Source organism: Cebidichthys violaceus, unplaced genomic scaffold, assembly GCF_023349555.1.
Source record: "Cebidichthys violaceus isolate CVI_PGR_0920_01 unplaced genomic scaffold, fCebVio1.0.p SCAF_135, whole genome shotgun sequence".
NCBI lineage: Eukaryota > Metazoa > Chordata > Actinopteri > Perciformes > Stichaeidae > Cebidichthys > Cebidichthys violaceus.
Window position 1 is genome coordinate 115,001 of NW_027176302.1, and position 15,504 is coordinate 130,504.

At 38.7% G+C, this 15,504-nt stretch overlaps 1 protein-coding gene across 1 annotated transcript in view; it reads left to right on the plus strand.

Annotated features, from left to right (window-relative positions):
- slco5a1 (solute carrier organic anion transporter family member 5A1) overlaps positions 1-15,504 on the plus strand; it is a 39,023-nt gene that overhangs the window by 18,826 nt on the left and 4,693 nt on the right. Inside the window, exons 5-9 of the mRNA XM_068708163.1 lie at positions 4,197-4,361; positions 8,221-8,419; positions 10,467-10,626; positions 11,071-11,312; positions 11,478-11,542. Coding sequence (XP_068564264.1) covers positions 4,197-4,361; positions 8,221-8,419; positions 10,467-10,626; positions 11,071-11,312; positions 11,478-11,542 — 831 coding nt within the window. The remainder of the gene's footprint in view (positions 1-4,196; positions 4,362-8,220; positions 8,420-10,466; positions 10,627-11,070; positions 11,313-11,477; positions 11,543-15,504) is intronic.

The following is a 15,504-nucleotide window of genomic DNA, read 5'->3' on the forward strand; positions in this document are numbered from 1 at the left end:
TTGGGGAATTGCTGTTCATCTTAGAAACCGTGATTTCAAATTTAGGACAGTTGGCTTTTGACGTTATACTTCTCAAACGATCAGGAATTCTTCAGTTAGAATAAAAAAAAACATAAAATTAGCACAATTTTAAATGGTTTAAGAGCATTTGTTTCTTCTCTGAGTCAGATATACCAGGGATCTCCTGGCTTTCCCTGGAAGAGCCCCTGGTTAAGCTCTATTCTGCTCCAGTGTTTCCCAGCTTCCTCTTGTCTGATTATTTTTCAGCTAGACAGCTCACACACTCACACACACACACACACACACACACACACACACACACACACACACACACACACACTCTCTCCCTTAAATGAGCTCTCAGGGGAACTCAGTCACGTTTCCCCACACAGGAGTAGAGAGTCTAAGCAGCAGAGCAAAACTGTAGAGTGCATTTTTGCTCTCACACTCTTTATTATACGCAAAACAACTAAAGTGAATTTTAACATTTATTTAAATGGGTGTATGCTCATAGAATCATGTTTATGTGCATTCCCCCCCGAGCAGGATTAGTCTGGGAGAGCAGATAACACCAAATGCAACCATGAATGCATTATAGCTTTTTTCAGACCAGTGGCAGCTCTCCTGCTGTTTCACTCGTCCCAGCAGGATGTTTGGGGCTGTTGTGTAAACTATGGCCAATTTTGCAGACCCAGGCACTTCAATGTTTGGATCTGTAATGTATTATAGTGCTGTGCGTGTCCTTCTATTGAGGTTTGTGTTTTGTCCATAGTACAAATTCAGCACTTTCAGTGAAATGTGTGAAGAAGCTGTTTTCATCAAGGATTTTTTTTTCCCCACTTCAGATCATCAGCAAACACTGAAAAATGCCAACAGTGACTATTTTCAGTAATGCACGTCAGAGACGCACTTTTGACTATGGAATGTTGCAGACCATGGGCAACTGCTGTTGCAACTTGCTGAATTTGCAAGCAATTCTTAACATTTCTTTCTTTCTGCTAGTATAGATGAGCCACTGATGTTATATCACAATTATATTTCAGTGGCAGATACCGTGAAGCAAAGTGATATTTTACAAAAGTAGTTTCAACGAATACTTTCACAATAGGTGTGACTCAACTCTCACTATTTCCTTCTCAATGTTTAAACTTGCTGACGGATGGTAAGGAACTGACAAAAGGAATTAATCGATTGATCGACTAATTGCTTGTCAAGTATGTCCAAGCCAAGGTGACGTCCTCAAATGTCTTATTTTGTCCAGCAAATCCTCAAACTTAAGAAGCTAGAACCAGATCGGTTGTTAAGATAACTGCCGATACATTTTCTGTCGATTGACTAATCATTTAAGACTTTTATATAAATGTATAGCTCGTCTAATCCATGATTTATTTTCAAAATTTTGGATGAAATTGGCCTACATTTACATACAATTCTCAGATTACAGATTCGATTAGTTGTCATATTAAATTGATAAAATCTGTCTTTTTAGATTGTGCACACTATTGTTGTTAAAATCCCAGTGAAATGGAGGTGAGAGCATCTTTAGCTTCTGTACTGTGACGTATTCCCCAGTGAGAGGCATATTTGAGCGGTGCACAGTTACAAGATCTGAGTCACACAATCAAATGCATTTGATTGGACCGCTCAAAAATGGGTGGGCTTAGAATGCAGCCTGATACGGAGCTACAACGGATTGTTTGGTCCACACACTCCTCCCTTGTTTCAGATTGATTGGCTGGATGGATGTCATGATATTATTGGTTTAAACTGGTTGCTACTAGTTTACGAAAAGATTTTGATATAGAAATATGAAGAAGTTGATTTTTTTGGGGACATTTTGCACATTTAGAAGAGCACAGTATGACCGGGGATGTGATCTAAAAAGGGTTAAGACTTTTTAATTTTTTTTTATTTCACCATGATCCACTGCTTAGACGATCTTCATGGGTTGAAACATCACTTGTTTAAGCTACAGTGCATTTGCAGCTATCACACACATAATGCTATTCACACCCGTCTCCTTGCAAAGAGAAATGTGCTGCAAAAAGCTGATGGATGAGTCAGTTTGATCGAGTCCTCAAATATATTCCCAGGAGAACGGAGCGAGTGTGGCTACTATTGCGAGTCGGTGGTCGGTCTGATTGAGAGAGCAGCTGCTGTAGACGTCAACAGGACGTTGCCATCTGTCCCCCCCCTCCAGACAAGATTACAGCCCTGCTCCACAGGAATGAAATAATTAGCGTCACCATTCTATTCATACCTTTTTTGATCCGAGATAACATCGACAGATGCTAACATTGCACCACCTACAAGGTTAGTTGAATCAGTGTTGAAACGGCTATCCCCAAATCAATGCAACGTGACATTTAGCTTCACAATAAACTCAAATAATATGAATCCACTTTACATACTCCTGCCTTTTTCTTTGGTTCTTTATGCCAGTTCTGTATGACTGTAAAGTCTTAATACATTTGCCCTCAATATGTGGCTTAAAACACACACACACACACACACACACACACACACACACACACACACAGAGAGAGAGAGAGGACCAAATTGGTACGGTCAATAATGTGCTGTTAGACTAGATGTCCCCAGCCATATGTCCCGATGTCTGACTTTTCTTCTCAAATGTGACCCTTCACAGACCACACACACTCACAGAAGGAGAGTGAGAGAGGAAGAAAACTCCAAAAACTCATATTCTGCTGATAAATTCTCTCTCCTCTGCCATATATCATTCCATAGATAATTAAAGTTAAGGGTGGGTGGGGGGGGCAACAAAACGATTAGCTCCCAAAGTTAAGATACATTTAAATAGAGAAACCTTGCATGCACATAAGTGACCTCGCTAAGTTACTGATAATCATTTTAGGTGAAGGGACCTCTGCTGCCTTTTTGGATATCAACTGTAGGAAAGAAGCGAAGAGAAAATCGTCTCTTTTGTGAGCTGAAAATATATTTTATTTATATATATATATATATATTTATTTATTTATTTATTTATTTATTTATTTATTTATATTCGTGGCCTTAATTTGACTGAATAATCCGATAGTTCAATCTATTTTTTTTGGCATTGGATGTAAGACAAACAAAATAACAAAGCAGACATCTGCTTTCAACAGCGGTGTGTTCTAGATCGAGGTCAGCTTGGAGGTGTCGTCGCTGCAGCGTGTCCTGGGTGTTCCTCAGAACATCCGAACCAGGTGCCCAAACTACGCCCGCTTTCTCTTTTTAATGTAGAGAAGCAGCAGCTTGGATCCGAGGTCCCTGTGGACTGCGGAGATCCTCATTCTGTCAAACCTGCTCCTGAAATCTTTCTCCCTCAGTATTGAGACGAAGGAGCTTGTATGTTGCGGTGACCCTGAGAACTGTGTTCTCTGGCAAGGACATTTAAAGCAAACTTTTAAAATGCAAGGACAACGATCACAGTGGTCTTAAACTGATCTGACAGAGACGTAGTTTGTCATTTTCAATCCAATCGGTCATTTAGGGCTGAGTACGGAACTGAAGCCCCTTTAGCTCCTGTTTGTTTTATTCTGCATAGCAGAAAGTGACATTAGATGATCAATGGATCCGTAGAGGAAAGCTTAAAGCCCCGTTCTGCCTGGTAACAGAAATGCACTTACAGTTTGACCACATGACTTTTGACTTTCAGGATGAGAGGGTGTTCTGCATCATGTCAGCCAAATCGTATGGACACAGCCCTCGGGCAGTCGTAAAAGGGCATGCTCGCCCTTGTTATGATGAACCAAGGATGACGGCATTCAGGCTGGATTTGCAGAGCGTGTATGATCCACTTACTTTCATTATACATCAAAGTTTTCAAGCTTCATAGGGTTTCAGGCTACAATGGGCGTCTGTGTGTTTATGTCTTGTTTGTTCCTGCAGTCTGGCGTGAAACAAGGATACTTGATACCAGATGTAATGAGATATGGTTGGTTTATTTATGTGTTTATAGACGGTGTTATATTTAGTCGTGATTACATGTAAATATGACACCATGATTGCTTGGGTTAGACATGCAGGCGGCTTCTTCTTATTTACAGCTTTCCGGTAATGATCTGTCTTCCGATGATTCCGTCGAGCTCATTTAGTGTGGCCGTGAGAGCCGAACTGAGAGGCTGATTGTGTGTTAATTGCAGAACCACTGTATTAAAGGGCTCTGTCTTGTCTTGTACCCTCCTCAGAACTCCCCAAGGCAGCCCTGAGGATCCTCAGCAACACGACCTTCCTGTTCGTCAGCCTGTCCTACACGGCAGAGTGTGCCATCGTCACCGCCTTCATCACCTTCATCCCCAAGTTTATCGAGTCCCAGTTTGGTATCCCCGCCTCCAACGCCAGCATATACACCGGTAAGTCTTCCTTTGTAAAAGGGTGTCTGTCAATCGACTCCATCACAGTTGCAGAGTCGGGCATACATTTGAGTTGTCTTGTGAGTCTTTGCCGTCACTGTTCCCTGTGGGCCACCATGAGCGATGTGTGGGAGCCTGTAATGAGGGATTCTGTATAACAGGTTCTGAACAATAAAGTAAATAAAACATCTTCCATTGAAAATGATGCAATAGAACATGATGGCATTTATATGGTAGTTAGAATGTATTACCCTAGTCTGCAACACTTTAAAAAGTATCGTATCATTTACTTATTGAGTTTTATCCAAAGGTTACAGAGAAATAAATATATTATTACAATATTATTGTAGGACTTAGTTTTAAAAACTGTTATGTCTTGAGGACACACAGTTTTCACTGCAGTGATTGGTGTGTTACACGTTTTGTGTTGCTTTCTTTGTGTTTATTCTGATCCTGAACAAGATCACACATCATCCCGTTGTGTAGTTGGTTCCACTTTAATGGGGTGGTTCTCACCTCTCCGCGTGCACAGGATGATTCACAAGTTCGAGGGCAGGGCTGTGAGTCATTGCTGACTTTCATTAAGTGATGAGCTTCCATTACATCGACTGACTGTAACACACGACTGTGGCCTCACGCACGCACACACACACACACACACACACACACATACATACATACTACCCTCTGCTCTGCCTGTAAATTGTGAACCACATATATAGCATCCAGTGGTACTGAAACACAACAAATTTGGTTTTAGGATTATTAGAAGTGATTGAAAATTCAATTAAGTCTGTGAAAGGAAAATAAGTGTGTGTGTGTGTGTGTGTGTGTGTGTGTGTGTGTGTGTGTGTGTGTGTGTGTGTGTGTGTGTGTGTGTGTGTGTGTGTGTGTGTGTGTGTGTGTGTGTCCATGTTTTCTAGCTAACATATGGTCACCTCTGGGTGCACATACAAACACACGCACAATGCCATTGCCTCATCTCATCTGCCTGTTGCCAGGAGACAAGGGGTAAGGGCAAGCGAGCGGTGCGGTTGCCATGGCTACCTAAATGATGCCAAGCTGCTGGGATGAGGAGGAGGAGGAGGAGGAGGAGGAGGAGGGGGAGGGGGAGGAGGAGGAGGAGGAGGAGGAGGGGGAGGGGGAGGAGGAGTTCCTGTTGATGGGAGCACAGTGCTTCCTCAGACAGACAGATGGACTTGCCAACTGACATTTCCCTGATGATTGTTGGGGATTGTTTTTTTGTTTTTAAGAATGACCGGAATACAAGACGGCAGTTTTGTAAAACGTGTGAGACAAGACCGAGACCTTTAAAAAGGGGTCTCAAGACCGGTCTCATCCCGGAATTGACCACATTTCTATTAGGTCTCAGACAGAGAGAACTTTAAAGACGGGTCCTCTACGGGAATATCATTCAATTTCCTCTTCATTGTGTGAGTTAAACCTGCTGTGATTGGATGTGAACATCCTGCTTCAAATCCAACAAATAACCAAATAACTGGACTCACAAAACATCAACATAACCTTGCACTTAATCTTGCATTTGTTTTTTCATTGAAAACTATGCGGAGATAGTAGATAATAAATATAAATATATATATATATATATATATATATATATATATATTTATATTTATATATATATATTTATTTATATATTTGTATATATATATATATATTTATTTATATATATTATATTATATATATATATATATATATATAAAAATATAAATATATATATATATATATATATATATATAAATATATATATATATATATAAATATATATATATATATATATATATATATATATATATATATATATATATATATAAAAATATAAAAATATAAATAAAGCCATGTTAGCATGATAACATCCCGCAGAGATCAAACAGAGAAGTATCCCGCAACTCTGTAGTTCCTCTCCGCTCTGTTGAGTTTTATAGAGACTTTCAGCTCATTGGTTTGGTTAAAGGCTGTTTTTTGTTCAGACTCTCCATTCTCATCCAGCTCATTTTCAGAAGGAGCAGGCAGCTGTTGTCAGCAAAAAGTGGTGCTGTACAGTGAGAGAAAACAAACAAAAAAGTGAATATTGGACTTTCTTTTATTAGTTGCCAGAAACACAGTAATATACAGTATATAATAATATATCATATATATGAAAACAACAAAAAAAAGTCATAATGTATAGCATGTCAACAAATGAATGCCAATGTTGCTTCATATAGGCTGGTTGCATAAATAAGCAACAGTATGGTAACAAGTTCACCGTTTCAACTTCAAAGGTACTAACAAGCTACATCAATGCAATGCTTACATCTTCTTTACGCTGATCCCAAGTGACCCAAAAAATCTTTAATGCAAGTAAAACCAATTCTACTACTTAAATGAAACCGGCTAACGGAGCCCAGCCCTAATTGCCAATGGATTGAATGTTGTTTGGTTCTGTTCATTAACGCTTTTAGTGTGTTTTTGCTGGATTTGCAGTACGCCGGGTCAGTCTTTTTTTGGGGAAGTTGCTCGAAATAGAGGAACAGTTTGGTATCTAGTATTAGCATCATTAGCCACAGTGGCTGACGTGTCCAAAGAAGGCTATAAAGAAAGAGATATAATTGTCTTACTGAATGCCAAGCGATCTGTGGGAAGTGAAGCATAAAGACTGCAATGTAGAAACAAAAGATGTCAAAATATGATAAATGGAAATCTCACAAATTACCACCTCGGTGAGTCCGTATTGCTGCTACATGCTCATTAGACGGCGCTACAGAAATAGCGCTGTAACACGTCGCACACGCCTCACTCCCATGATGCTCTTTCTACTCTCCGTGTCTCTGACTTCTTTTCTTCTGTCTCTGCTGTATGAACTGAAGTTGACAAAGCAGTGCAAAGGTTTGTCATGAGATTCACAACTTCTGTGATGTAGCATCTCTATAATAGATTAGCACCGACATGCACACATTCATCAAATGACTGTCAATCCAGATAAAATGTGTGTAGAGCATTTGTGCAGTTAATCCTACAAAATACTGTGTGTGCCTTATGTCACTGTGATATGATATCTGGTTTGTGTACATGTTTAATCCTGCAGAAAGCACAAGGTTTTAGCACATAAACATGCACTTAACAGGATGATGTTATGCCACAGCTGTCTGTTGACTGTCCTCAAAGAGACACATTTTCTCTCTCTGACGACCCTCCACCCCCGCCGACTGACCCCCGTCTTGCTCGTTAAGCGTGCCTGTGGCCGGGCTCGAGGGCTGCCATGTGCAACCTCCCCGGGCCTTAACTCCTGCACAATGTGACACTTTACAGCCAGTCCAACTTGCCAGCAGCCAACTTTGCCTTTTCTTCACGCTGTCAATTAGACCAGCTCTAGTGGAACCGAGAGCACGCACTCCGTCCTGCCACAGTCTGAAGTGACTCGCTGGTAGAGCCCACAGCGTAGCTTGGTCACATTGATGGGGCAAATCCTCTTGTGATTCCCTTTCTTTCCATTTTTGTTTGAAGTTATTTATTCTTGGATTGACGGGGGGGGAGGAGTCACATTGAGATTGATGTTCTTTTTTCAAGCTCCCATGTCCAACAAGACACCATATAATCGTTTCTATGACACCATGACGAGTTCACATTATTCATGTTGGTGCTCCTGATTTGAAATACTGTAGATCAGATGCTTTTTGCACTCAGTCAGTTGTGCATTACAGCAATTAAGTTGGCGTTAACAATTTTTTTTCTTCCTTGCACCAATTAGCTGCTCTATTATTACGCTGCTCTTTGCTGCAACACAGTTTTTTTTTCCCCCTCCATCTCACCCTCTCTTCCCCCCCCCCCCCCCCCCCCCCCCCCTGATCTCTCACAGGTTTGATCATCGTGCCCAGTGCCGGGGTGGGCATCGTGCTGGGGGGCTACATCATCAAGAAGTTGAAGCTCGGCGCCAGAGAGTCGGCCAAGCTGGCCATGATCTGCAGCGGGGTGTCTCTGCTCTGCTTTTCCACACTCTTCATAGTGGGCTGCGAGAGCATCAATTTAGGAGGCATCAACATACCTTACACCACTGGGTAAGGACCAATGTACTTGCTTTGTAAGCACATTTTTCCTGACTATATCTAATGACTCGTTTTATGTATGCGGTACATGAAGCCAGGTATACATTTGTCTGCTTATGCATTATATCTATCTGTAGAAATACACTGCATACTGGAGAAAGGTGTGGGCCTGGGATGCTGTCAGCGCTCCCATCATCATGTGTTGGGAGTACAAATGATTAATTAGCAACACTGGCATCTGCTCTTGTGGCTCTGTTGAATCACTCTGCCACCTCTATTTCTGAGGCCGCTGCTCAACACCACATCAGCAGCCACACTGCACAGTTAACACAACAGTCATCCGATGTGTCAGTCCCTGCGGACAGAAATACGGCGCAGACGTCTGTTGGCACACGCGATTATGAACACTCTTACAGGAGCAGAGGGGCGCTACGATGCAAAAGACAAAAGACAAATATAACGCATATCTACTGTATAAAAATCCTAATTTATCATACCCTATTCTGCCAAATGTCATACATGTACCAAAACAATTAAATGTTTTGTTGTTCAATAATTTTATTTAAAAGTATTAGATGTATAAAAATTATTTTGATAATGGACCTGGTTGCCTTTTTAGGCTTTTCAGGCCAACTGCATCATCTCAGACGTTCACAAAACACTGAACACAAAGAGGTGAAACTGCTGAACCTCTGTGAATTTACTTTTCACATAACTAAGTTAATCATAGTGATTATTTGCCAAATAGTTACCGGGCCCTTTTTTAAAGCCCCGTGGCTGACCCATTAACAACTGTAGTCTTTGTTTAAGCCAGTGTTTATAGAGAGGTCAACAAGACGTGTGAGCCAGTAGCGGCTCCTCATTACGAACAGCACTGGTCACTAGTCACCGGTAGCACCCACATGAGGAATGTTTAGGCCAAGCCCACCCTTTGTGTCGCTAGTCTAGACATAACTCTCCCCCTCTGACAGGCTGGAGACTATTTCCCAAAAAAAGGAACAAGACAAAGTCCAAAGGTCCTCAACCTTTTCAGAGGCAAGAGATCAAGTTATGTAATATTCTTGAATATCTGCAAAAGCGTGACATGACTATGAGTCTGGCCTGTATGCGTAATGAGAAGCTGCTGTGTAGTCAGCTGTCCAATGCTCAGAATCAGCTGAACACAACTTTGTGTCCTCTGTTACAAAGTATCTTGATAAACCTTCACTCTCGCTGTTCAGTGTCTGCAGCACTAAACCACATTAAGCCACTCGCTCTCTTGGCGCTCTGTTCGGGTGCCACAACATCTGGAGAGGTCAGTGAGAGCCGGGGTTTAGTCTGGGGGGGAAAAAAAGGACATGTGCAATCAGTGCAGTGAGCCCGTGACTCAGGCAGGGCTAATGCCTTTTTTTTTACGTGCATGCAAACACACTCACACACACTCACGCAGTCTCTCTCCCTCACACACAGTGTGTGGAATGTAACACTGTTATGTCAGGGCGGGCTCAAATGTACTTCCCCTGTGACAACCATGATAAAAATGAAGCCGAGTTTCACTTTATGGTCTTGTGAAAAATGATGTTCCACTGATTTCAAGAAATTTGGTATCTTAAACACATAACAATAAGTATTGTCAGTGTTGGTTTTGTGTCGCTCCCAGGCTGTTGTTGTCCGGGTGGGGGGGGGGGGGCGTCCCCGGCTGTTCCGCAGGGCTCAGAGCGAAGCCTCCCAGAGAAAACCCGGGACTCGCTTCACTGCTCCCGGTTTAGACAAAGTCAAAGTCCAGCTTCTGTTCCCACACTGCCTCTCGAGGCACTGGAGGTGTCACTTCCCCAGCCAATGGCTGCTTGGGTCTTTTTTTTCCTGCTGAAACAAACGTTTATAGAGGGGATGCCCTGCAGGGAAGAAGAGAGGGGGAAATAAGTATCATCCTCTTTGCACCAGGAATCATTGGGTATCTCCTAAAGTGTGATTTAAATAAAGAAAAGAGACCTTCTCAGCGCATTTAACACGGTCTAGTAAGTGGATATAATGGATCCCTGTTGTTCCTAACACATGTTCTCTGTGTCCCTTCGTGCAGTCCGACCCTTACGATGACACACAGGAACCTGACGGGCAGTTGCAACGTGAACTGTGGCTGCAGGATCCACGAGTACGCTCCGGTCTGCGGCTCTGACGGCATTACCTATTTCAACCCCTGTCTGGCTGGATGCAACACCGTGGGCAATGATAGCACTGGGGTAAATTCATACACACACACACACACACACACATAACGCACACTCGCTACACTCATAGCTTCATTCTTGTTTCAGAAATAATTGCTATGTCGCCATTTCTACATCAAGTAGAATACAAAAGGAGTAATGAAAATGATTTCAGAGAACAGACACACTAATCATAATGAATACACAAAGACCTGTTCTCCGTACATTCTGCTCCCATAGCTCTGAAAGTACAGGAAGTGTCAGACTCCACAACAATGTCAGATAGGAAGTTATAACAGCATGAGGAAAAGGAATGTCTAGAGCGCACCACATTCCTGGTGCCACCCATTCAGCCTATGTGTGTGTCGATGTAGCAACAATATCAGTAATGTTGGAATCAGATTTTTGTCATCTTACATAGAGAGCTACCCCATCTGAGTGGGCAGTGGGAAATACTTGTATTGTTTCTCACCACAGATTAGGAACTACACAGACTGCGGCTGTGTGCAGAGCAGACAGGTCATCACTCCATCCTCCGGCGGCCAGGTCAACCAGCTCCAACTGGTTATCGTTAAGACCTACCTGAACGAAAATGGCTATGCCGTTTCAGGGAAGTGTGACCGCACCTGCAACACCCTCATCCCTTTCCTCATCTTCCTCTTCATTGTCACTCTTATCACCGCTTGTGCCCAGCCCTCCGCCATCATCGTCACACTCAGGTAAGTGGCTGGCTCCGCCAATCATCACAGAGTTCTCTTTACAGAGGTCTCATTGTGCTGGTTTCTGGCTTCTGTCTGTTTTACAATAATAATACATGGAACGCTTTTTTCTTTATTTGAATGCAGTGAATCTGTATCATTTACGTGTTGTGTCTCCTTTCTCAGGTCTGTCAATGAACAGGAGAGGCCTTTTGCTCTTGGGATGCAGTTTGTCTTGCTCCGAACTCTTGGTAAGTTCCTGAATGTTAAATGATAAACATATTAGGACCACACTCTGTGTGTTTTGTGACCTTGTTTATGGGGTTAAACTACTATAATCCCTGGTCAATTGTATATAATGTTGTCATAAAGAGTAGATTTTTTAAAGGTTAAAAGCATTTCGGAAGGGAGAAATGGTTTAAATTAGTCAAAGCAACATATTTGTAATAAATCTGTCAATAATTGGACAGTAAATGAGCACCTGAGCAGCCCTCAGAGTTAGTGAACACTGGCCTTACATGTCTCAAATCTGTTTGGTCTGGCTGTGTGAACATAACGCTGTCACATCACGTCTCTTGAACCACTGAAAGATTTTCATTTTATCACATTTTACTAAACCATGACATTTTTTATGACTTTTTTATGACATACAATACAGTGACTTTTTACACACTGTTGTGTCTGTTTCTTTTATGACTTCTTCATTACATAATATACTATATATTCTTGCGTAATAATTTGATGACATACTATATTAAAACTTTTGTATGACTTTTATGTCATACTGTACTGTCATTTTTTATAATATGCTTTTTTCGACATACTATTCTATATCTTTTTGACTTTTTGGTACATACTATGACTTTTTTAATGATATTTTATGACATACTATACTATGACTCTATTGCTTTCTTTTACGAAATACTATTACCTTTTATGACATTTCTTGTGACCTCCTATACTTTGACTTTTTTATGACATCCTAGATTACTACACTTTGACATTTTCATGACCTACTATATCATAACTTTCTTATCACGTACTGAACTATGACATTTAAAAAAAACTTTTAACGATGTACTATATAATGACTTTTGTTTATGGCATACTATTCTATATATTTTTTATGAAATACTATACTATACCACTTATCTTCACATATTGTATTATGACTGAATTATTAATTTGTATAACCTTTTATGAGATACCATATAATGCCTTTTTGATTTTACTTATATGACAAACACTTCTCTGACACGTGTGAACCAGTTGATTCTGTGTCTTTTGCTATGTTGTGTTTTTATGACATGCTATACTACGACTTTTTTACGACATATTATACAGTGACTTTTTATGATTTTTTAATTAAATACTATGCTATGACGCTTTATTACTTTTATGACATTATTTTATGACTTTTTTTTTTGACATACTAATTCATAATTTTATAGACATACTGTACTATGACTTTTTATGATACAGTATATTTTGCTTTCTTTTTACAACAGACTACACTATTACTTTTTTATGTCTTTTTATAACATACTATACTCTGCATTTTTATGATATTGTAGGACACTATGACTTTTTATGACAGATCATAATACTATGACTTTTTATAATTATACTATCATCTTTTATGACTTTTCAAGACGTACTATACTGTGACTTTTTAAAAAATACTAATGACTGTGTGACTTTTAAAAACTTTTATTCGACAAACTATACTATGACTTTTTGACATACTATAGTATAGCATGTCAAAAAGTTAAAAAAAAGTCGTAGTTTAGTAACTATACTATGACTTTTTATCTTTTTCCACAAGCTATATTATATTTTGATATACTATACTATGACTTTTTTTAACATACTATACTATGACTTTTTTTTGACATACTATACTATGACTTTTTTCGACATACTATATTATGACTTTTTTTCGACAATAACTGAAAACTTTAAAAAAATGTGCATCTTAAGAGGAAATGGTGCATACTTACAAAATCATTTCACCTCAGGTTAATAGCAGACCACCTCAAGGTGTCACTCAGAGAGAACCAGACATTCTGATGTAGCATTTCAAAATGAAAGCCCTTCAACATCGCATGCATGAGCTAACTTCAAATCACATTCATGAGACAATTTGTCTAATTTCAGATGGGATTTTAGAGGAAAATTGCATGCATGAGCTAACGTCAAATCACAAATTTTGACATTTTACGACATACTATACTATGACTTTTTTACGACATACTATACTATGAATTTTTTTCGACGTACTATACTATAGTATGTCGTAAAAAAGTCATAGTATAGTATGTCAAGATATAATATAGCTTGTGGAAAAAGGTAAAAAAGTCATAGTATAGTATGTCGAAAAAAAGTCATAGTATAGTATGTCGTAAAAAAGTCATAGTATAGTATGTCGTAAAAAAGTCATAGTATAGTATGTCGTAGAAAAGTCATAGTATAGTATGTCGAAAAAAAGTCATAGTATAGTATGTCGAAAAAAAGTCATAGTATGTCGTGAAAAAGTCATAGTATAGTATGTCGTAGAAAAGTCATAGTATAGTATGTCGAAAAAAAGTCATAGTATAGTATGTCGAAAAAAAAGTCACAGTATAGTATGTCGAAAAAAAGGCATAGTATCGTATGCCGAAAAAAAGTCATAGTATAGTATGTCGTAAAAAAGTCATAGTATAGTATGTCGAAAAAAAGTCATAGTATAGTATGTCGTAGAAAAGTCATAGTATGTCAAAAAATAATATAGCTTGTGGAAAAAGGTAAAAAAGTCATAGTATAGTATGTCGTAGAAAAGTCATAGTATAGTATGTCGTAGAAAAGTCATAGTATAGTATGCCGAAAAAAAGTCATAATATAGTATGTCGTAGAAAAGTCATAGTATAGTATGTCGAAAAAAAGTCATAGTATAGTATGTCAAAATATAATATAGCTTGTGGAAAAAGGTAAAAAAGTCATAGTATAGTATGTCGTAAAAAAGTCATAGTATAGTATGTCGAAAAAAAGTCATAGTATAGTATGTTGTAGAAAAGTCATAGTATAGTATGTCGTAAAAAAGTCATAGTATAGTATGTCGTAAAAAAGTCATAGTATAGTATGTCGTAGAAAAGTCATAGTATAGTATGTCGAAAAAAAGTCATAGTATAGTATGTCAAAAAAAAGTCATAGTATAGTATGTCGAAAAAAAGTCATAGTATGTCGTGAAAAAGTCATAGTATAGTATGTCGTAGAAAAGTCATAGTATAGTATGTCGAAAAAAAGTCATAGTATAGTATGTCGAAAAAAAAGTCACAGTATAGTATGTCGAAAAAAAGGCATAGTATCGTATGCCGAAAAAAAGTCATAGTATAGTATGTCGAAAAAAAGGCATAGTATCGTATGCCGAAAAAAAGTCATAGTATAGTATGTCGTAAAAAAGTCATAGTATAGTATGTCAAAAAATAATATAGCTTGTGGAAAAAGGTAAAAAAGTCATAGTATAGTATGTCGAAAAAAAGTCATAGTATAGTATGTCGAAAAAAAGTCATAGTATGTCGTGAAAAAGTCATAGTATAGTATGTCGAAAAAAAGGCATAGTATCGTATGCCGAAAAAAAGTCATAGTATAGTATGTCGTAAAAAAGTCATAGTATAGTATGTCAAAAAATAATATAGCTTGTGGAAAAAGGTAAAAAAGTCATAGTATAGTATGTCGAAAAAAAGTCATAGTATGTCGTGAAAAAGTCATAGTATAGTATGTCGTAGAAAAGTCATAGTATAGTATGTCGTAGAAAAGTCATAGTATAGTATGTCGAAAAAAAGTCATAGTATAGTATGTCGAAAAAAAAGTCACAGTATAGTATGTCGAAAAAAAGGCATAGTATCGTATGCCGAAAAAAAGTCATAGTATAGTATGTCGTAAAAAAGTCATAGTATAGTATGTCAAAATATAATATAGCTTGTGGAAAAAGGTAAAAAAGTCATAGTATAGTATGTCGAAAAAAAGGCATAGTATCGTATGCCGAAAAAAAGTCATAGTATAGTATGTCGTAAAAAAGTCATAGTATAGTATGTCAAAATATAATATAGCTTGTGGAAAAAGGTAAAAAAGTCATAGTATAGTATGTCGAAAAAAAAGTCATAGTATAGTATGTCGAAAAAAAGGCATAGTATCGTATGTCGAAAAAAAAGTCATAGTATAGTATGTCGAAAAA